At 36.9% G+C, this 21,549-nt stretch overlaps 3 protein-coding genes across 4 annotated transcripts; 1 reads left to right on the forward strand and 2 right to left on the reverse strand.

The window, feature by feature from the left end:
* The first annotated feature begins 348 nt into the window (after positions 1 to 348).
* Positions 349 to 19,084, forward strand: imp3 (IMP U3 small nucleolar ribonucleoprotein 3). 2 transcript variants are annotated; one of them, XM_073854518.1, is made up of 7 exons: positions 349 to 599; positions 1,199 to 1,306; positions 1,406 to 1,480; positions 4,805 to 4,884; positions 5,179 to 5,230; positions 5,319 to 5,391; positions 5,569 to 5,765. In XM_073854518.1, the coding sequence occupies exons 1-7, from the start codon at positions 463 to 465 to the stop codon at positions 5,593 to 5,595; spliced, it is 552 nt and encodes a 183-aa protein (XP_073710619.1). In that variant the 5' UTR covers positions 349 to 462; the 3' UTR covers positions 5,596 to 5,765. The 2 variants fall into 2 exon arrangements, with proteins under 2 accessions (XP_073710619.1, XP_055058927.1); XM_055202952.2 differs by lacking the exons at positions 1,199 to 1,306; positions 1,406 to 1,480; positions 4,805 to 4,884; ... (1 more) ...; positions 5,319 to 5,391; positions 5,569 to 5,765 and adding exons at positions 14,491 to 14,598; positions 14,698 to 14,772; positions 18,082 to 18,161; ... (1 more) ...; positions 18,596 to 18,668; positions 18,841 to 19,084 and having other exon boundaries at positions 355 to 599.
* Positions 6,105 to 7,775, reverse strand: LOC141350079 (vesicle-trafficking protein SEC22b-A). Its single transcript, XM_073854507.1, has 5 exons — positions 7,620 to 7,775; positions 7,318 to 7,427; positions 7,055 to 7,215; positions 6,480 to 6,626; positions 6,105 to 6,379 (listed from the first exon to the last, which is right to left on the reverse strand). Exons 1-5 carry the CDS (start codon positions 7,692 to 7,694, stop codon positions 6,225 to 6,227), a joined length of 648 nt encoding a protein of 215 aa, XP_073710608.1. The 5' UTR covers positions 7,695 to 7,775; the 3' UTR covers positions 6,105 to 6,224.
* Positions 18,923 to 21,164, reverse strand: LOC129442713 (vesicle-trafficking protein SEC22b-A). Its single transcript, XM_055202951.2, has 5 exons — positions 20,946 to 21,164; positions 20,644 to 20,753; positions 20,330 to 20,490; positions 19,755 to 19,901; positions 18,923 to 19,654 (listed from the first exon to the last, which is right to left on the reverse strand). Exons 1-5 carry the CDS (start codon positions 21,018 to 21,020, stop codon positions 19,500 to 19,502), a joined length of 648 nt encoding a protein of 215 aa, XP_055058926.2. The 5' UTR covers positions 21,021 to 21,164; the 3' UTR covers positions 18,923 to 19,499.
* Between the last annotated feature and the right edge of the window lie 385 nt (positions 21,165 to 21,549).

Here is a 21,549-nt window from a genome sequence, read left to right on the forward strand (position 1 = left end):
GGAATATCACATTAATTAATATGCTATTACACAAAACTGAACGTATGCATTGTATTGAGATACTACAAGCACCATACATAAATTTAACATTTATACATTTGACAGCTTTCTCCCCAAACGATTTACACACTACATTCAAGGAATACATTTTCTCAGTATGCTATGGGTATTAAACCCATATGACATTCTTACCCCATGATTTTACCAGCATAGTTTTTGCATTTTATTAATTTTATTTGCATAAACATTTTATTTGGTTACAAATTAAATAGTTTTTCGTAAGCAAGCTGACAGTGTGCTCGCGTTTTCTTTCGCCTCGCCACTGAGCGGCAGTGTTCAGCTGCGCAGCTGTACCAACGTCTCATAAACACCGAGAATAAAAATGTGTTTCCGGTAAATAACGTGAGTAGCATGGTAGCCAAAAATCACGTTTTGTAAATTGTAGTCAATTTTATTTGCAAAATGGTTCGAAAATTAAAATTCCACGAGCAGAAGCTCTTGAAGAAAGTTGATTTTATTAACTGGGAGGTTGACAATAATCTTCACGAGGTGAAAGTGTTAAGAAAATACCACATTGAGAGGAGGGAGGACTACACCAAGTGAGTAAAGAAAATCACTGTTAATACGTATATAAAATTGAAATCTTTGATTAAAGCATTGCTTAAGGTATTTTACTTTTAGTACTTTGTTATAAACAAATGAAGTATAAACATCATCCTTTAGCTCACTCGGTAGAGCACTGGTCATTCATCCCTACTGAAAATTCCAGCATAAGCTGGTGAGCTGGTTTTAGCTGGTCTCCCCGCTTGGTTTAGCTGGTGTAGCAAGCTGATCTACCTGTTATGGTCACTTTTTAAGCTGGTCTTGCTGTGTTTTGGTCACCTTTTAAGATGGTCTAGCTGGATTTAGCTAGTCAGGCTGGAAGACCAGCTGACGCACCAGCTTGACCAGATTTGCCAGGCTGGAAAGACCAGCTTAAACCAGCTACTGTCACCTAAACCAGCTTATGCCTGTCTAAGATGGATTTTCTAGTAGGGATGGGGTCGTTTCCAAGGGAACACTGATAAGATGTTTAAATGCACTGTAGATTGCCTTCTGTCAAGGACCACAAAATGTTCAGAAAAAGAAAGTGATGTTAGCTGAAAATGTTCATATGAAAGATAATTGCTGAATCTCAACATTTATTTTTCCTTTTTAGATACAACAAACTTAGTCGAAATATAAGAGAACTTGCGCAGAAAATACGGGACTTGGATGAAAAAGATGGTTTTAGAGCTCAATGCACCACTACTTTCTTGGAGAAAATGTAAGTCTGGATTATTGGGGCAGTGCAACCCTGCGTTGGCTTAACTTTGGTCTAAAGACAACAACAAAACATAGATATTTTGTGTGTTTGTTTTTGCAGCTATGGTGTTGGTTTAATCCCCACCAAACAGAATCTCTCACTCGCAAATGAAGTCAGTGCATCCTCATTCTGCAGGTAAGAAAACTGACAATATAGAGTTGGATGGTATGTTTGTCTGCTTTGCAGTGTGCAGTAAATCTCTCCAAATGAGAAAAAATAATGATCTGTTTATTGATCTGGGGCCGTATTCACAAAGAATTTTAAGGCTAAAAGTAGCTCCTAACGGGCGAATTTAGGAGCAACTCCTAAAAATAATGGGCGTGTCACTCCTAACTTTAGGACTCCTAATTTTTTTCACTAAAAGTAATTCACGAAGCATTTTAGCCCTAAAAGTAGCACCTAAGTCTGGGACAGCTTAAAAGAAGTCGAGAGGACTCCTAACTCACTAAGACCTATTCACAAAGGATCTTAAAATGCCTTAGGTGCTGATCCTCCTTAACATGGACAGTTTCACCAACTCAAAAGCATTGGCTAGACTTAAAAGCACACTTTAATGTAAGCATATTTTTATGACATTTGTTTCATAATTCATTACATTCTTGACAAGCAGGAAGTTTTTAGAATTACATGAAACAATAATGATATTAAATATTTAATATTGTATGCCAACCTGTTGCCATGCTTGCCCGTTTAAAGGCTGCAATCTCAACCCTTGACTGCGATTGTAATGCATACTGTACCACCGCCTCTCGCAGTCGTCCGGGGTCCGCGACACAAGCAGGAATGCTGCATTGATCTGCAAAAAAATCCTCTCCCAGTGATACGCGGGGTTGATCCGAAATGAGCGCGTGCCTGCGGTTATGAGTCATCCAAAAATATTTTTCATGATATTCGGGTCGCGGTCGGTCGGGTCATTTGAAATAAAAATGCCAGTTAACTATTTTAAACAATTACTACTTAAAAAAATGCGGGCCAGGGAGCGGGTCCGGTATAGTTATTTTGTATTTTTTGTGGTCCGAGTTGCGGGCTGGGTTAGTTGAAAACGTTGGTCGGGTGCCGGTTGTTTTGTACAGTACATTGACCCGCGCATCACTGTCTCCCAAGCTTAGTTTTGCTTGATATCTCAGTGCTGAATTTCCCTTTTATTATGTTTCTTTTTTCCAGCACCAACTGGGACAGCAGCAATAACTGATCCTGCATCCAGTTGGGCTTTCTTTTCCGTTTTGGCGAGTTCATAATCCACCGTCATTTATTTATTAGGCTTCTTCAATATATAGGCAACATATCTTGCTTTAAGTAGTCTATTTAGGCTAATAGGATGTAAATTAATCAAGCAAGTGTTAATGCAATGTCATTTTTTATTATTAGGCAAATGGCGGTTTTCATTTGGGTATTATACCTTAATTTAATTTCATTCACGACTTTTCTTTTATATATGCATTTCGATGGCATTACTATTATTATTTTGTGAAGGACACAGACATATTTCGATGTAATTCCATGATTTGGTGCATGTTATGTTCCGCATGACAGCCCTGTCATCTAACAACCAATCACCATGGTCATTGCGAGACAGCTCGTGCATGAGAATTGACGTCATCCGTAGCAACGAAGACTCACTCTTAGTTTAAGAGTTATATTTTTTCCTTACTAAAAGTAGGTCTGAAAGGCGTTGTGAATAACTTTTAAGAGAAAACTCCTAGCTAAAATCTTTTAGTGCGATTTAGGAGTACTCTTAGTGGTAAGATAAAATTCTTTGTGAATACGGCCCCAGAAGGGTTTATGCAAAGTCAGTAGTAGGTAAGAAAATGATTTAAAGGACAAGTTCGGTATTTTACACTTAAAGCCCTGTTTTCAGATACTTACCGAGTGGTCAGGGGTGTTCACTGATATGCTTACACAAAAATCGCTGCAAAAGATGCTTTCCAACAGGTGTTTTACCATTCGTTGTAAACTTGTGGACCTATTTTTCTAAACGCCTCACACCCGTATATTCTTCTGTTGAGAGCTTGAATAATAAACTAAATAAAATATTTTTTATTAAAAACACTCAAATAAAACTTAATTTTGAAGAAACTATGACAGAACATTGAACACATACTAGATTTTTAATGAATTAAATGTTTTTAACAGAAACCTCTAACAGGAATAGCTGCGTGATGAAGTGAAACTAAAGGGTTAATAAACACAAACCGAAGCGCTTTCTATATGACGCACTCTGCATAATATTAAGCCTTTATACAACATAAATGTACAACGTGCATCTATCTGCATGAAATGCAAGACTTCAACTAAGTTTTCAACTAAGTTATCTAAAAAGTTTAAGGTATCTCTTGTCATTTGATGTTTAAATATGAGATGATAACTTTTGACGGCGCTGTACATTTTGCACCTGACTGACTGTATTTCCGAAAATCACGGCATCCTTTTAAACCATAGTGCCTCAGTGATGTGAGGTGTGGCCGGCTTCACGGAATTATCCGTTTGTTTTTGAATCACGCATGGTAATGTAACTGATGGCATACCTCAATCTGCGTAGCTCGACACGACGTCCAACACGCATCTCCAGACCCACGCTGCGTTCCAAACCGCATACTTTCATACTATCCTAGTAGGCAAAAAGCACTACTTCTCGTACTCTTTGCCTACTATATATAGTGTGGAAGTAGGCAATTTGGGACGCAGTGCCAGTCTTTACTACCACATGCGCTTGTAACACTAACCAGACATCCAAATGCCGCCATATCCACAATAAATAAACCCACATGATCATTGTTTTCGTGATCTATCATCAATGCCACGTTCAAGTACTCGTGCCCATCCCTAGCACCTATACAGCTATTTTGAGGGTGGGGCTGATAGAACAAACACCCGAAAATTCTCAGGCCAGCATCATATGTCCAAATTTCAGTTAAAACCGTTCTATTTCATCATAAACAATCTGAAAACAGGGCTTTAAGCGTAAAATACCGAACTTGTCCTTTAAAGGAAAACACCACCGTACACAAGTAGTTACACAAGTAAGTATGGTGGCACAAAATAAGACGTGGCAATTTTTTTTAAGCGTCCGAGGTTTAAGTGCTGCAAACTAAGCGCTTTTCCGCCACACAATACAGTTCTCATTTTTATCTACTTAAAAAATCGCCACGTTTTATTTTGTGCCACCATACTTACTTGTGTAACTATTCATGTAACAGTCTTTAAGTAGGGAAAACTTGGAAGTGTTTGGTGGCTTCTAAATTCATCCCTGTTTGGATCCTAAGGAATGAATGGGGCTAGACTAAATGCTAATACATTCACAACGCACTGTACAAAGATTAAATGCAATCATTGAAAAAAGATAGGCATGTATTAATTTGTCTAAGTTGAGGTAAGAACATAGTAAAATTGAAAAATGGTGGTGTTTTCCTTTTAAAATTGTAAAAATTTTGGTTTTCTGAATATTGTGCTTTTCATTAGGAGACGACTTCCCACAATTATGCTGAAACTGCGCATGGCTCAGAATCTTAAGACAGCCATAACCTTCATTGAGCAGGGGCATATCCTTCAATCATACGTTTACAAACTGAACTGTTAATAATTTCAAGTTCACCGTGCTTTGTTGACACAAAATAAACAGCTATTAAAATTCAGTTTGGTAAAATGTGTGTTTTGGTAAGTAAATAATAACTTATTAGTGTAATTTGTTTTATTTTTATGTAATTAAATGCACTTCTATATCTTCTTTGGTTATGTTGAATGTGTATCTTATACCACGTTTTAATATCCCGAAAAAAAGTTTAGTTTAATTAGCAGTATAATCACATTAAACCCTTTCCTTGACGGAGCATCAGATATTCGAGTCGGGCCTGAACTTGTCACTGATCCGGCATTTCTTGTTACAAGGTATGTTACAGTTATTCCCAGTCAAAAGTTATGTGACACACTGGTAGCTAAAATACATTTTAGACTTTATTGTGCAATATTGTTATAGGAGTATGGAAGACTTTGTCACATGGGTGGACTCATCCAAGATCAAACAACATGTCATGAATTACAATGAGGAGGTATGCATGTCAATGTATAATACATATTCTCATTTATTTATCACAGCCCTTTGCATATCAACTAACACTTCATGATAGCAGAAAACTGTTTGTAATGCTTTACAGTTTATGCTGGATGACACTTTCCTGTTTAGAAATTTGTCTGTATATTAATGAATAATTTATCATTTTCTCCAGAGGGATGATTTTGACCTTGTGGTCTAAATATCCTGCTTCCAATTATACGGAATTGTCTTTAGAGCGGACGTGACGACCAACACAAGAGCAGCTTTTGTTTTATTTTATTTTAAATTAAAAAAATCCTTTGCAGACATAAATGCTCATCTTTGTAAACATGAGTGTGAGTGCATTAAAGTGTGATGGTTTTTTTTGTATTTCAGTGAGTATGTTTAACTTGTAAACAACAAACCTTTGCAATGATTTTGTACTCAATATGTATTACATTTCTTACAATTTACAAATAAATCACGGGCAAATGTTTGTTTTTGACAGCTCAGCTGGGATTTAAAATCTGACACATAAAAGTTTCTTCAACTGCTGTTATGATTTTGCACGAACGTCACAAACACTTTGCATGGCTCAGGAAGACCTCTGTAACGAACATACAGAAAATTTTCTAACAAACGTACATTTATCAATACCTATAACTAACAGTTATAAATTGCTACAATAATATTTAAAGACTATAGCATTGTGAACTTGACAAAACACACTTTTCATAAAGATTGTAAAGTCTCTCAGACAAAACCTTAAGGCCATGGTGAACTATTTGGTGTCCAAACATTTTTTGGACTGAACCCCTGAGAGTTATTGCTTTAATTTATAATTTACATTCACAGCCACCAGAATCGTACATAGACAAGGAGTGTAATGAAAATGACAGAACCGGCGGCTACTTTAGCATAGGTGGACCGTGTGTTGAGATATTTGGCATCGCTGCGGTATTTCTTCGACAGACTGGACAGGTTAGCAGCTTTGGAATCCAAAGCTACAGAGAGAGAAGTGTGACAAAAAACACTCTTTAGTGGCATTTAACAAACAATTTGATAATATGTTCCTCAAATGAAAAGACCAAAGTCTTTACTCACCAGACAAGGCTTCACCACGCTGGAGAACCTCTTCTATATTGGCAACCATAATTCTTTGGACGTCTTGCAACTCTGTATTGATGTTGCCTAAATTTCTTCGTGCCCTGCTGTCAATGTAAGATTTTTTGGCCTTCTGTATGTATGTGTCTTGAGAAAAATGGAAATATTTATTATTTGACTTCTAACCAAAGTGACCTACACTATGTACAAGACAGCCCACTGAAGTAACCAACAAGTCAGGTGTTTTATTCTTCAATAAACATTTGTGGCAACCACCACAACACTCATTAAAGTATTCAAGTATATAATTTAGGGGTGGTTTCTGGGAGAGGGATTATCTTAAAACAGTACTAGGCGTTACTTTAATTAGGAAATATAACTAGTTTTAACAAACATGCCTTACTTGTTTGCATTTTGATGCAAAACAAAGGGCACTGATGTATTTTAAGATATGTCAGTCCAAGTTGTTTTCAGTTTGGACAGTTTATACATTTATTTTAGTCTAGGACTAGACGAATCCCTGTCTGGGAATCCACCCCTTAGGAAATTTCTAGATTGGCTGAGATGTTTCTTACCAAATTCAATAAAAGAGTATGGCCGTGATACTGATGAGACCTTTATCCCATACTGCTCACTGAATTCTCCTTCAAGATCCTCTAGATAAGCAAATGCCAGTTTCTTTGGGAATCCTGCTTCACATAAGGCCAAGTAACACACTCCTTTCTCAATGGCATAGCTGGAGACCAAAATAAGTTTTTGATTTGTGATCACATCCAGACATAAATCAACACATGTGTGTGCGTCTTTTTGGGGTGTGTGTGTAAGTATTAGTACTTACTGAAAGCACATGGTACCTGCTTCTAAAGTACATCGTGCAGGACTCTGTTCATTCAGTTTTCGACAAAGCTGCTTGGCTTGACTCTGATACTTCTGTAGGTCTCGTCCAGACTGTAGAGTCATCACTTTAGTAACTCGTATTTGAAGTATTATACAGTCAAAAAATAGCAATGAAAACAGAGCTGGCATGTATCAGAAACTTCAAAATGCATCCTATGACTAAGAACAGACCTAATCTTTTCGTACTTGAAACTTATTGCAGACTTATTTGGAGCATAGAGACCATTCAAAATCCATTCATACCTGGTCATCATCTTGCATAGATGCAGCAAGTGGCAACCCGTCGGCGACTCGAAAAATCATCGTCAGCAACACCATTTTCCCTGTCTTCTGTCTACTTCAAAGTGAAGCGATGTATTTTTTCACTGTCTGGTAAAAAGTGACACATTTGAACTTACAACAGAGTTCAGATGAGTTGGCCGGAAGAGGGCGTGTTACCTCAAATTCTTTCCGACTTTTGCATTCCAAACGTTCCGTTTTTTTTATTATTATTGATGTCAAGAATAACATTTTCTATAGCGTTCTATAACACATAATAACAAAAATTAAAGCAGTAGTAGGAATAATGAATATATAGGAAAATATAGAAATTGTTATAAACAAAAATTGTATATAAATATATATTTTATTTTTGCATAAGACATGTATGTTATTTTAATATATTTGTTTGTTTATATATCTATCTATTTATTTTTAAGCAATATGCAACAATGTTAATTAACATTTAGCTATGCAGCATTTTAGCTTTTAAAAACCAGTTGGGAATTTAACGAATATAGTATAGTGTTTCTGGAGCCTTGGCTTTGTTGTGTTAGAAATTGTGCATGCATGCATTAGTAAAATGATTAAAAACACTCGTTCATTTAAATGTACTACAAAACCTAGCTATAAAAAGCAAACAGAACACACACTGGCAACCCTAATGCAAACCCTCGGTGACAAACTGTACAGAGGTCAGTAAAACTAGTTCTTATAAAAGAACAATTCTAAAATATATTTAGTGCAGATTTATTTAAACTATGACGTATAAAATCAGCTTGATATGTTTTACTTTTTAATGTGTTTTTGTTGGTTAGCATTTAGGCATGTTAAATCGATTGCGCTCGAGCGCTTCTGTCTGATTAGTTCGATTACTCAGGTCTGCAGAACGATCGTGTTGGCTGATCTTGCTTGTTGAGCGTTCCTCCTGCTGCTGACCAAGAACAGCGCGATAAACCTCTGCATCTGCACTGACGGTAATATCAGCTAAATAAAGTCATTTTTACACTCTTTACTTCTTTTACACTTTGTTTAAATGTGGCATATTCAAGAAATCGAGTGAAATAATGTGTCTGAGTGTTGCCACCATTGTTGTTTTCTACGTTGTGGTCAACAATCACAGCAAAACAAATTGCGAATGGTTTAATTTTGAAAACACATATGTAATTGTTAGTTTTTCTAAGGGATAATAATGATGTCATTATGCGTGTTTCCGCGTTAAGAAGCAGTTTTGTCTCCGCGTAACAGTTAGTTGTTTCGCGAGTGTTTATTATTGTAAACACGTATTTCTAGGCCACATTGTTTGCGTGCTATAATGTTACTTATGAAAGGAGCAATAGACAATAGAGATTTTGTGTTGAATATTATAATTGTTTGCTTTTTTGCAGGCATTATTGGTTCATGTTTTTTTGTACAAACCCATACCCTATTAAGTCATTATCACAGATCGTTTTTGTGTTGTAAGAACAGTTGTCACTTTTTGAGCACAGTGGTTTGTACGTGGTGTGTGTGAGTTAACGGTTTTCACCCAGTAGGGCCAAGCTCAAATCGCGGCGGTGGCGGCTGGTGGTGGCGCTTCCGGCATTAGTGGTGGCAATTCCGGCATCTGGCTCATTTTGAGGCATCTAGTAGTGGCACTTCCGCGCGGCAGTTGCAGCTAGTAGAGGCACTTCCGGCATCTGGCTCATTTTGAGGCATCTAGTAGTGGCACTTCCGCGCGGCAGTGGCAGCTAGTGGTGGCACTTCCGGCATCTGGCTCATTTTGAGGCATCTAGTAGTGGCACTTGAGGCATCTGACTTATTTTGTTTGTGGCACCTCCGGCATCTTAAGGCAGCTAATCGTGGCACTTCCGGCATCGGACTCATTTTGAGGCCGCTAGTCGTGGCACCGTGACTTTTTGAGGCAGCTGACAGTTTTTGTGTCAGTTGGGGGTGGCACCGCGTCGTTTATTTGTGCCGGCTGTTTGCGCGGTTTTTGTGCTGTCATAATGTTTGCGTGCTGGCTGTCGGTCGGCCATGTGTGGGTGTGTTGTCGTGGTTGTGCGCGCGCGCTGGCTGGCGGTCGTTTGTGGGTGCGGGCGTTTCGGGATGCCGCGGTTGCTCTTGGGGTGCCGCCGCTCTGCCCCCCGGAATAGAAATAGTGGAATTCTGGTTTTCTCGCTTTGTTAATCTTATCTTGTTATTTTGGCGGGCGGACTGAGAGGCACGTGGCTAAAATATTTCTAATTTATTTAAACAGTATTTTAAAACCAGGAAGCCCCCCTCTTTTACTAATCTTACAGTATTGCAATTCTCTTGTCTACCGGTAGGTGCCCCCAGGCACAAACGAGAAACACCGCCTATTCTTTTACTGTACTTATTGTGCGAGTTTTTGGTTGTCAATTTTATTTTTAAATATCTTTTTTTGTTCTGCAGATTAAACTAAGTAATACGGAAAAATTATGAAATCATTTTCAGTTTTAGTTTAACCCTTCTATTTTAATTTAGTTTTTACACATCATTTAAATATTTTAATTCATAATTTTTGTACAATGGAAATTCTATTTTGTTCATTTTGTGCCCAAGAAAAACGGCATGAGAAACAATAGATTAGGGATGTGCCCGAAGCCGAATACGTTATTCGTAAGGGCACGGATAATGGCTTTAAAACGAATAACGAATTCATCCGAATAACAGAAAAATATTCGGCCAGACATAATCACGTGTTTACTGGAACAGCACTAAATTATACACCCCTTAAAGCATGTATAATATGTGTGTGAAGTGAATGAGTGCAATCTATAAAATGACATGAATGACATTTTCTGCGTGTCCCTTAGAAACGCGAGCTGTTTTGGAATTAGTTTTAAAACGCTGCTAATATCAAACTTCTTTTAACCCAACTGTAAAAAATGAGCCTTTTATTTTTTTTTATTTTATTTAATTACACAAGACCAGAAAACCTTGATAAATAAAATATTCGTTAATAACTCCGTGTCTCCGTGACTTCGGTCACAGATGATCTTTTACACTGTAAAAAAATCCGTAGAAATTACAATGTTGTTGCAGCTAGGTTGCCGGTAATTTATCGTAGATTTAAATTTATGTTAGTTAATGGCAAGAGTTTGTTCAAAGTTAAATAAATTTAAATATTAACAAGTCTTTATCTTTACAGAAAAAAAACTACACAATAACAGCCTTATGCAAAGCATTCTGGGAACCAGAAATCATCATCAACCTTTTTCTGTTTTTTGCTTAAGAGTTTGTTTCAGAATGTTTTGCTTGATGCTGTTTTTTTTTTAGTTTTGCTCTGTAAAGACGAAGACTTGTGGATGTTAAATGTTCGTTTGACTTTGAACAGAGTGTTGCCAGTAAATAACATAAATTTTAATCTACGGTAAATTACCGGCAACCCAGCTGCAATTTCTACGGATTTCTTTTACAGTGAGCAAGCTTCATTGTCAATCTAGGTGAATATACAATAAATAAGTAAATAGATAAAAATATGAAAATGTAACATTTTAAAAACAAAATTTAAACTGAAGATTATGACATGAATTGCAATTAACATAAAAAATAAAGTAAGTAAATAACAACTGAAACATTTGAATTAAATCTTTCTAATTACCTTATTGTTTAAAATAATTTTGCTTGTTTTGAACTAAGTCAAAACTGACTTAATACAGCATACTGTTATTTGAAATTTTAAACGAATATCTGATTATTTATTTAGATGAAAATTAATAAGGAAGTTTTTTTAAACAATTCGTTCTGTTCGCGCAAACGCTGTAGGCTATGGACATAGTTAATAATGAGCTCAGCAAGTTTGTAGTATAGCTTTCGTAAATTCTTGTCAAAAGAATTTGTTTTTGAACTATTCTGTCAGTGCACGTAGGCTACTTGCGTGTGTGTTGCGTTTTGGATCTATTAGTCAGCGCGAGTCTTGTCGATCTTAATAACCTTTTAACTTAAAACTTATCTCTCTTAATAACTCTTTAAAAACATCAGGCATGTCCTGCATTTTATTTTCAAATTCCTGCATGTTTTTAAACCGAAACCAAGATGTCAGACATGACACGCATCTTAGTATTAACCATTTCACTCTCAGAAAACGTATGTTTAATTAATAGATGTTTAAGTAGTATTTGAATCGCTAAACGAGGGATTAATGTAGGCTACTTATTTTTTCTGAAAACATCCCACTCATTTAGACAGAATGAGTCACATATGTAACTGTGCTGAAAGACACAATAAACGCTTAAAGGTGATTGTTACAGATACAAATACAGATACAAATACTGACTCCGCTGCACACCCCTACAATAGATTACTTTACAATAAATTAAATCAAGACAATAAAATATATAATGTAGGTATACTCTATATGCAGTGAAATACATACAATCACAAAAAAGAAAATTTTATAAATTGTACAGTTGCTCAATAAACAGTATGAACGAGGAAAACAGTGCACAATGAGTAGCCTATAGGTAACAAGAAATTCGAAAATAACAGGAATGTCACTGTAATAACTAATTGTTATATGATTCTGTGCCGGTATAATTACATATAGTTTTGTTACATTATTTTAATATTTTATATATTCTGTTAATTCATATGACACAAACCTGCACATCGTGGTGGTATGCAGAATGAGAATGTTTCTCTTACAGTACATAAAGTGACAAATACCAAGCATTAGTACACATAATGCTCTTTTTGCAACAAATCAATTGTGGATATGAAACATATCTTGGTTGTTTGGTCTGATAAACAAACTGTGACGTTTTTCTTTTACTTATAATATTTTTTAAAAAAGTTTTACATTCACAACACAATAACTAAAAAGAGTCATTCAAAATTTATTTTGAACATTTATTCACACTAAAATCACAGGTGTTAATGTACAGTGCTGCACTGCTGGCCCTGGGGTACATGTGAATCTCCACCCTGTATGGTCAAAGACAAGTAATAACAGTATGGTATTTTTTATTGGAGAAACCTTATATCAGAACTTGATATAGTCTTGGCCCCGGCGTTTCCCGTTTGTGCTTGGGGGCACCTACCGGTAGACAAGAGAATTGCAATACTGTAATAATTGGTAAAAGAGGGGGTTTCCTAGTTTTAAAATACTGTTTAAATAAATTAGAAACATTTAAATAAATTAGAAACGTGCTTCTTAGTCTGCCCGCTAAAATAATAAGATGAACAAAGTGAGAAAACTAGAATTATATTATTTATATTCCGGTGGGCAGAGTGGTGGCATCTCAAGAGTAACCGTGGCATCTCGAAATGCCCGCACCTATAAACGACTGTCAGCCAGCGTGCGCGCACATTCATGACAACACACACACACACACACACACACACACACACACACGCACGCACCACTGATCTATATAAATGACCGGACTGCGCATGACGTCACACTTGTGAAGCCACCGCGCCGCCATGTTGGTATACCCAAACGTTCTATTAAACCAATGGACGTTATCAGATTTTAATGATAAAACATCACTTTACTCTTCTTCGTTTTTATATGTGAAGTTACCCTGTACATTATTACAACAAAAACGTCCAAAGCATGTAAATAGTTATTTACTGAAAGTTGTACATTTTGCGTTTTAATCAGTTATTTCTTTATTACAGTATCAGATCAGCAGACAGACCGCAGCATATTTAGTATTAAGGACAATAAACGTGCTCATTCTGAAATCTAAATACATAATCATGCTTTGTACCGTATGTGCATGCAATAATTTGCTAGTTTTGTAATTATGTTATCTAAACTTACAAGTTACCTGAACTTATTTAGAGAAATAACACTGACCGTCAAAGAATGTCAAACAAAACTTTATTTATACCCGTGTCATTAACAAATGCAACAGACACACTCACCTTAACGGTTTTTTATAAATCCATTATCCTGCCCGATTAAAACATAAACATTGCAAATAACACCAGAATTAACAAATAATTAACGTACACATATCCTAAAAATTAACCTTGTGTAACTGATACGTTGTAAGGGGGGTTAATTTTGATCATGATTTTGAATGGAAGTCAATGACGCTCTCTGCCGGTTGGGTATACCAAGATGGCGGCTCGAACTCTGTGCTGGCTTCACCTCACGCAGTTACGTCAAGCGTTCTATGCGCAATCCAGTCATTTATATAGATCAGTGGCACGCACGCGCGCGCACGCACACACACGCACCTCGCGTGAATTAAATGAGTGCCAGCGAAATGCCATAGTGCCAAGAGTTGTGGCACCTAGTTCCCCATAGTCCCCGAGGCATCTCGAAATGGCCGACTGACAGCCAGCACGACAGCACAAGGACCGCGTAAAACAGCTGGTGCAGATGTGTGACGCTGAAGTGCCACCCCTAAATGACACAAAAACTGTCAGCTGCCTCAAAAAGTCACGGTGCCACCACTAGCGGCCTCAAAATGAGTCCGATGCCGGAAGTGCCACGATTAGCTGCCTTAAGATGCCGGAGGTGCCACAAACAAAATAAGTCAGATGCCTCAAGTGCCACTACTAGATGCCTCAAAATGAGCCAGATGCCGGAAGTGCCACTACTGATGCCGGAAGTGCCACTACTAGCTGCCACTGCCGCGATTTGAGCCTGCTGTCTCTCCTGGAAAGACCAGCTTAAACCAGCTACTGTCACCTAAACCAGCTTATGCCTGTCTAAGATGGATTTTCTAGTAGGGATGGGGTCGTTTCCAAGGGAACACTGATAAGATGTTTAAATGCACTGTAGATTGCCTTCTGTCAAGGACCACAAAATGTTCAGAAAAAGAAAGTGATGTTAGCTGAAAATGTTCATATGAAAGATAATTGCTGAATCTCAACATTTATTTTTCCTTTTTAGATACAACAAACTTAGTCGAAATATAAGAGAACTTGCACAGAAAATACGGGACTTGGATGAAAAAGATGGTTTTAGAGCTCAATGCACCACTACTTTCTTGGAGAAAATGTAAGTCTGGATTTTTGGGGCAGTACAACCCTGCGTTGGCTTAACTTTGGTCTAAAGACAACAACAAAACATAGGTATTTTGTGTGTTTGTTTTTGCAGCTATGGTGTTGGTTTAATCCCCACCAAACAGAATCTCTCACTCGCAAATGAAGTCAGTGCATCCTCATTCTGCAGGTAAGAAAACTGACAATATAGAGTTGGATGGTATGTTTGTCTACTTTGCAGTGTGCAGTAAATCTCTCCAAATGAGAAAAAATAATGATCTGTTTATTGATCTGGGGCCGTATTCACAAAGAATTTTAAGGCTAAAAGTAGCTCCTAACGGGCGAATTTAGGAGCAACTCCTAAAAATAATGGGCGTGTCACTCCTAACTTTAGGACTCCTAATTTTTTTCACTAAAAGTGATTCACGAAGCATTTTAGCCCTAAAAGTAGCACCTAAGTCTGGGACAGCTTAAAAGAAGTCGAGAGGACTCCTAACTCACTAAGACCTATTCACAAAGGATCTTAAAATGCCTTAGGTGCTGATCCTCCTTAACATGGACAGTTTCACCAACTCAAAAGCATTGGCTAGACTTAAAAGCACACTTTAATGTAAGCATATTTTTATGACATTTGTTTCATAATTCATTACATTCTTGACAAGCAGGAAGTTTTTAGAATTACATGAAACAATAATGATATTAAATATTTAATATTGTATGCCAACCTGTTGCCATGCTTGCCCGTTTAAAGGCTGCAATCTCAACCCTTGACTGCGATTGTAATGCATACTGTACCACCGCCTCTCGCAGTCGTCCGGGGTCCGCGACACAAGCAGGAATGCTGCATTGATCTGCAAAAAAATCCTCTCCCAGTGATACGCGGGGTTGATCCGAAATGAGCGCGTGCCTGCGGTTATGAGTCATCCAAAAATATTTTTCATGATATTCGGGTCGCGGTCGGTCGGGTCATTTGAAATAAAAATGCCAGTTAACTATTTTAAACAATTACTACTTAAAAAAATGCGGGCCAGGGAGCGGGTCCGGTATAGTTATTTTGTATTTTTTGTGGTCCGAGTTGCGGGCTGGGTTAGTTGAAAACGTTGGTCGGGTGCCGGTTGTTTTGTACAGTACATTGACCCGCGCATCACTGTCTCCCAAGCTTAGTTTTGCTTGATATCTCAGTGCTGAATTTCCCTTTTATTATGTTTCTTTTTTCCAGCACCAACTGGGACAGCAGCAATAACTGATCCTGCATCCAGTTGGGCTTTCTTTTCCGTTTTGGCGAGTTCATAATCCACCGTCATTTATTTATTAGGCTTCTTCAATATATAGGCAACATATCTTGCTTTAAGTAGTCTATTTAGGCTAATAGGATGTAAATTAATCAAGCAAGTGTTAATGCAATGTCATTTTTTATTATTAGGCAAATGGCGGTTTTCATTTGGGTATTATACCTTAATTTAATTTCATTCACGACTTTTCTTTTATATATGCATTTCGATGGCATTACTATTATTATTTTGTGAAGGACACAGACATATTTCGATGTAATTCCATGATTTGGTGCATGTTATGTTCCGCATGACAGCCCTGTCATCTAACAACCAATCACCATGGTCATTGCGAGACAGCTCGTGCATGAGAATTGACGTCATCCGTAGCAACGAAGACTCACTCTTAGTTTAAGAGTTATATTTTTTCCTTACTAAAAGTAGGTCTGAAAGGCGTTGTGAATAACTTTTAAGAGAAAACTCCTAGCTAAAATCTTTTAGTGCAATTTAGGAGTACTCTTAGTGGTAAGATAAAATTCTTTGTGAATACGGCCCCAGAAGGGTTTATGCAAAGTCAGTAGTAGGTAAGAAAATGATTTAAAGGACAAGTTCGGTATTTTACACTTAAAGCCCTGTTTTCAGATACTTACCGAGTGGTCAGGGGTGTTCACTGATATGCTTACACAAAAATCGCTGCAAAAGATGCTTTCCAACAGGTGTTTTACCATTCGTTGTAAACTTGTGGACCTATTTTTCTAAACGCCTCACACCCGTATATTCTTCTGTTGAGAGCTTGAATAATAAACTAAATAAAATATTTTTTATTAAAAACACTCAAATAAAACTTAATTTTGAAGAAACTATGACAGAACATTGAACACATACTAGATTTTTAATGAATTAAATGTTTTTACAGAAACCTCTAACAGGAATAGCTGCGTGATGAAGTGAAACTAAAGGGTTAATAAACACAAACCGAAGCGCTTTCTATATGACGCACTCTGCATAATATTAAGCCTTTATACAACATAAATGTACAACGTGCATCTATCTGCATGAAATGCAAGACTTCAACTAAGTTTTCAACTAAGTTATCTAAAAAGTTTAAGGTATCTCTTGTCATTTGATGTTTAAATATGAGATGATAACTTTTGACAGCGCTGTACATTTTGCACCTGACTGACTTTATTTCCGAAAATCACGGCATCCTTTTAAACCATAGTGCCTCAGTGATGTGAGGTGTGGCCGGCTTCACGGAATTATCCGTTTGTTTTTGAATCACGCATGGTAATGTAACTGATGGCATACCTCAATCTGCGTAGCTCGACACGACGTCCAACACGCATCTCCAGACCCACGCTGCGTTCCAAACCGCATACTTTCATACTATCCTAGTAGGCAAAAAGCACTACTTCTCGTACTCTTTGCCTACTATATATAGTGTGGAAGTAGGCAATTTGGGACGCAGTGCCAGTCTTTACTACCACATGCGCTTGTAACACTAACCAGACATCCAAATGCCGCCATATCCACAATAAATAAACCCACATGATCATTGTTTTCGTGATCTATCATCAATGCCACGTTCAAGTACTCGTGCCCATCCCTAGCACCTATACAGCTATTTTGAGGGTGGGGCTGATAGAACAAACACCCGAAAATTCTCAGGCCAGCATCATATGTCCAAATTTCAGTTAAAATCGTTCTATTTCATCATAAACAATCTGAAAACAGGGCTTTAAGTGTAAAATCCCGAACTTGTCCTTTAAAGGAAAACACCTCCTTACACAAGTAGTTACACAAGTATGGTGGCACAAAATAAAACGTGGCGATTGTCCGAGGTTTAAGTGCTGCAAACTAAGCGCTTTTCCGCCACACAATACAGTTCTCATTTTTATCTACTTAAAAAATCGGCACGTTTTATTTTGTGCCACCATACTTGCTCGTGTAACTATTCATGTAACAGTCTTTAAGTAGGGAAAACTTGGAAGTGTTTGGTGGCTTCTAAATTCATCCCTGTTTGGATCCTAAGGAATGAATGGGGCTAGACTAAATGCTAATACATTCACAACGCACTGTACAAAGATTAAATGCAATCATTGAAAAAAGATAGGCATGTATTAATTTGTCTAAGTTGAGGTAAGAACATAGTAAAATTGAAAAATGGTGGTGTTTTCCTTTTAAAATTGTAAAAATTTTGGTTTTCTGAATATTGTGCTTTTCATTAGGAGACGACTTCCCACAATTATGCTGAAACTGCGCATGGCTCAGAATCTTAAGACAGCCATAACCTTCATTGAGCAGGGGCGTATCCTTCAATCATACGTTTACAAACTGAACTGTTAATAATTTCAAGTTCACCGTGCTTTGTTGACACAAAATAAACAGCTATTAAAATTCAGTTTGGTAAAATGTGTGTTGTGGTAAGCAAATAATAACTTATCAGTGTAATTTGTTTTATTTTTATGTAATTAAATGCACTTCTATATCTTCTTTGGTTATGTTGAATGTGTATCTTATACCACGTTTTAATATCCCGAAAAAAAGTTTAGTTTAATTAGCAGTATAATCACATTAAACCCTTTCCTTGACGGAGCATCAGATATTCGAGTCGGGCCTGAACTTGTCACTGATCCGGCATTTCTTGTTACAAGGTATGTTACAGTTATTCCCAGTCAAAAGTTATGTGACACACTGGTAGCTAAAATACATTTTAGACTTTATTGTGCAATATTGTTATAGGAGTATGGAAGACTTTGTCACATGGGTGGACTCATCCAAGATCAAACAACATGTCATGAATTACAATGAGGAGGTATGCATGTCAATATATATTCTCATTTATTTATCACAGCCCTTTGCATATCAACTAACACTTCATGATAGCAGAAAACTGTTTGTAATACTTTACAGTTTATGCTGGATGACAATTTTTCCTGTTTAGAAATTTGTCTGCATATTAATGAATAATTTATCATTTTCTCCAGAGGGATGATTTTGACCTTGTGGTCTAAATATCCTGCTTCCAATTATACGGAATTGTCTTTAGAGCGGACGTGACGACCAACACAAGAGCAGCTTTTGTTTTATTTTATTTTAAATTTAAAAAATCCTTTGCAGACATAAATGCTCATCTTTGTAAACATGAGTGTGAGTGCATTAAAGTGTGATATTTTTTTTTTGTATTTCATTGAGTATGTTTAACTTGTAAACAATAAACCTTTGCAATGATTTTGTACTCAATATGTATTACATTTCTTACAATTTACAAATAAATCACAAGCAAATGTTTGTTTTTGACAGCTCAGCTGGGATTTAAAATCTGGCACATAAAAGTTTCTTCAACTGCTGTTATGATTTTGCATGAATGTCACAAACACTTTGCATGGCTCAGTAAGACGTCTGTAACAAACATACAGAAAATTTTCTAACAAACGTACATTTATCACTACCTATAACTAACAGTTATAAATTGCTATAATAATATTTAAAAAGACTATAGCATTGTGAACTTGACAAAACACACTTTTCATAAAGATTGTAAAGTCTCTCAGACAAAACCTTAAGGCCATGGTGAACTATTTGGTGTCCAAACATTTTTTGGACTGAACCCCTGAGAGTTATTGCTTTAATTTATAATTTACATTCACAGCCACCAGAATCGTACATAGACAAGGAGTGTAATGAAAATGACAGAACCGGCAGCTACTTTAGCATAGGTGGACCGTGTGTTGAGATATTTGGCATCGCTGCGGTATTTCTTCGACAGACTGGACAGGTTAGCAGCTTTGGAATCCAAAGCTACAGAGAGAGAAGTGTGACAAAAAACACTCTTTAGTGGCATTTAACAAACAATTTGATAATATGTTCCTCAAATGAAAAGACCAAAGTCTTTACTCACCAGACAAGGCTTCACCACGCTGGAGAACCTCTTCTATATTGGCAACCATAATTCTTTGGACGTCTTGCAACTCTGTATTGATGTTGCCTAAATTTCTTCGTGCCCTGCTGTCAATGTACGATTTTTTGGCCTTCTGTATGTATGTGTCTTGAGAAAAATGGAAATATTTATTATTTGACTTCTAACCAAAGTGACCTACACTATGTACAAGACAGCCCACTGAAGTAACCAACAAGTCAGGTGTTTTATTCTTCAATAAACCTTTGTGGCAACCACCACAACACTCATTAAAGTATTCAAGTATATAATTTAGGGGTGGTTTCTGGGAGAGGGATTATCTTAAAACAGTACTAGGCGTTACTTTAATTAGGAAATATAACTAGTTTTAACAAACATGCCTTACTTGTTTGCATTTTGATGCAAAACAAAGGGCACTGATGTATTTTAAGATATGTCAGTCCAAGTTGTTTTCAGTTTGGACAGCTTATACATTTATTTTAGTCTAGGACTAGTCTAATCCCTGTCTGGGAATCCACCCCTTAGGAAATTTCTAGATTGGCTGAGATGTTTCTTACCAAATTCAATAAAAGAGTATGGCCGTGATACTGATGAGACCTTCATCCCATACTGCTCACTGAATTCTCCTTCAAGATCCTCTAGATAAGCAAATGCCAGTTTTTTTGGGAATCCTGCTTCACATAAGGCCAAGTAACACACTCCTTTCTCAATGGCATAGCTGGAGAAAAAAACAAGTTTTTGATTTGTGATCACACCCAGACATATATCAACCCGTGTGTGTGTGTGTGTGTGTGTGTGTGTGTGTGTGTGTGTGTGTGTGTGTGTGTGTGTGTGTGTGTGTGTGTGTGTGTGTGTGTGTGTTAGTACTTACTGAAAGCACATGGTACCTGCTTCTAAAGTACATCGTGCAGGACTCTGTTCATTCAGTTTTCGACAAAGCTGCTTGGCTTGACTCTGATACTTCTGTAGGTCTCGTCCAGACTGTAGAGTCATCACTTTAGTAACTCGTATTTGAAGTATTATACAGTCAAAAAATAGCAATGAAAACAGAGCTGGCATGTATCAGAAACTTCTAAATGCATCCTATGACTAAGAACAGACCTAATCTTTTCGTACTTGAAACTTATTGCAGACTTATTTGGAGCATAGAGACCATTCAAAATCCATTCATACCTGGTCATCATCTTGCATAGATGCAGCAAGTGGCAACCCGTCGGCGACTCGAAAAATCATCGTCAGCAACACCATTTTCCCTGTCTTCTGTCTACTTCAAAGTGAAGCGATGTATTTTTTCACTGTCTGGTAAAAAGTGACACATTTGAACTTACAACAGAGTTCAGATGAGTTGGCCGGAAGAGGGCGTGTTACCTCAAATTCTTTCCGACTTTTGCATTCCAAACGTTCCGTTTTTTTTATTATTATTGATGTCAAGAATAACATTTTCTATAGCGTTCTATAACACATAATAACAAAAATTAAAGCAGTAGTAGGAATAATGAATATATAGGAAAATATAGAAATTGTTATAAACAAAAATTGTATATAAATATATATTTTATTTTTGCATAAGACATGTATGTTATTTTAATATATTTGTTTGTTTATATATCTATCTATTTATTTTTAAGCAATATGCAACAATGTTAATTAACATTTAGCTATGCAGCATTTTAGCTTTTAAAAACCAGTTGGGAATTTAACGAATATAGTATAGTGTTTCTGGAGCCTTGGCTTTGTTGTGTTAGAAATTGTGCATGCATGCATTAGTAAAATGATT

The sequence above is a fragment of the Misgurnus anguillicaudatus genome, chromosome 2 (genome assembly GCF_027580225.2).
Source record: "Misgurnus anguillicaudatus chromosome 2, ASM2758022v2, whole genome shotgun sequence".
NCBI lineage: Eukaryota > Metazoa > Chordata > Actinopteri > Cypriniformes > Cobitidae > Misgurnus > Misgurnus anguillicaudatus.

What these genes read in the sequence shown, in the direction of transcription:
- imp3 (XM_073854518.1), top strand. Translation starts at nt 463, where the DNA reads ATGGTTCGAAAATTAAAATTCCACGAGCAGAAGCTCTTGAAGAAAGTT. An exon ending in AACCTTCATTGAGCAGGGGC is followed by an intron (nt 4,885 to 5,178) that starts ATATCCTTCAAT and finishes ACGGAGCATCAG; the next exon opens with ATATTCGAGTCGGGCCTGAA. An exon ending in CCGGCATTTCTTGTTACAAG is followed by an intron (nt 5,231 to 5,318) that starts GTATGTTACAGT and finishes ATATTGTTATAG; the next exon opens with GAGTATGGAAGACTTTGTCA.
- LOC141350079 (XM_073854507.1), bottom strand. Translation starts at nt 7,694, where the DNA reads ATGGTGTTGCTGACGATGATTTTTCGAGTCGCCGACGGGTTGCCACTT. An exon ending in GCAGGTACCATGTGCTTTCA is followed by an intron (nt 7,216 to 7,317) that starts GTAAGTACTAAT and finishes TTTGGTCTCCAG; the next exon opens with CTATGCCATTGAGAAAGGAG. An exon ending in GCGTGGTGAAGCCTTGTCTG is followed by an intron (nt 6,380 to 6,479) that starts GTGAGTAAAGAC and finishes CTCTCTCTGTAG; the next exon opens with CTTTGGATTCCAAAGCTGCT.
- LOC129442713 (XM_055202951.2), bottom strand. Translation starts at nt 21,020, where the DNA reads ATGGTGTTGCTGACGATGATTTTTCGAGTCGCCGACGGGTTGCCACTT. An exon ending in GCAGGTACCATGTGCTTTCA is followed by an intron (nt 20,491 to 20,643) that starts GTAAGTACTAAC and finishes TTTTTTCTCCAG; the next exon opens with CTATGCCATTGAGAAAGGAG. An exon ending in GCGTGGTGAAGCCTTGTCTG is followed by an intron (nt 19,655 to 19,754) that starts GTGAGTAAAGAC and finishes CTCTCTCTGTAG; the next exon opens with CTTTGGATTCCAAAGCTGCT.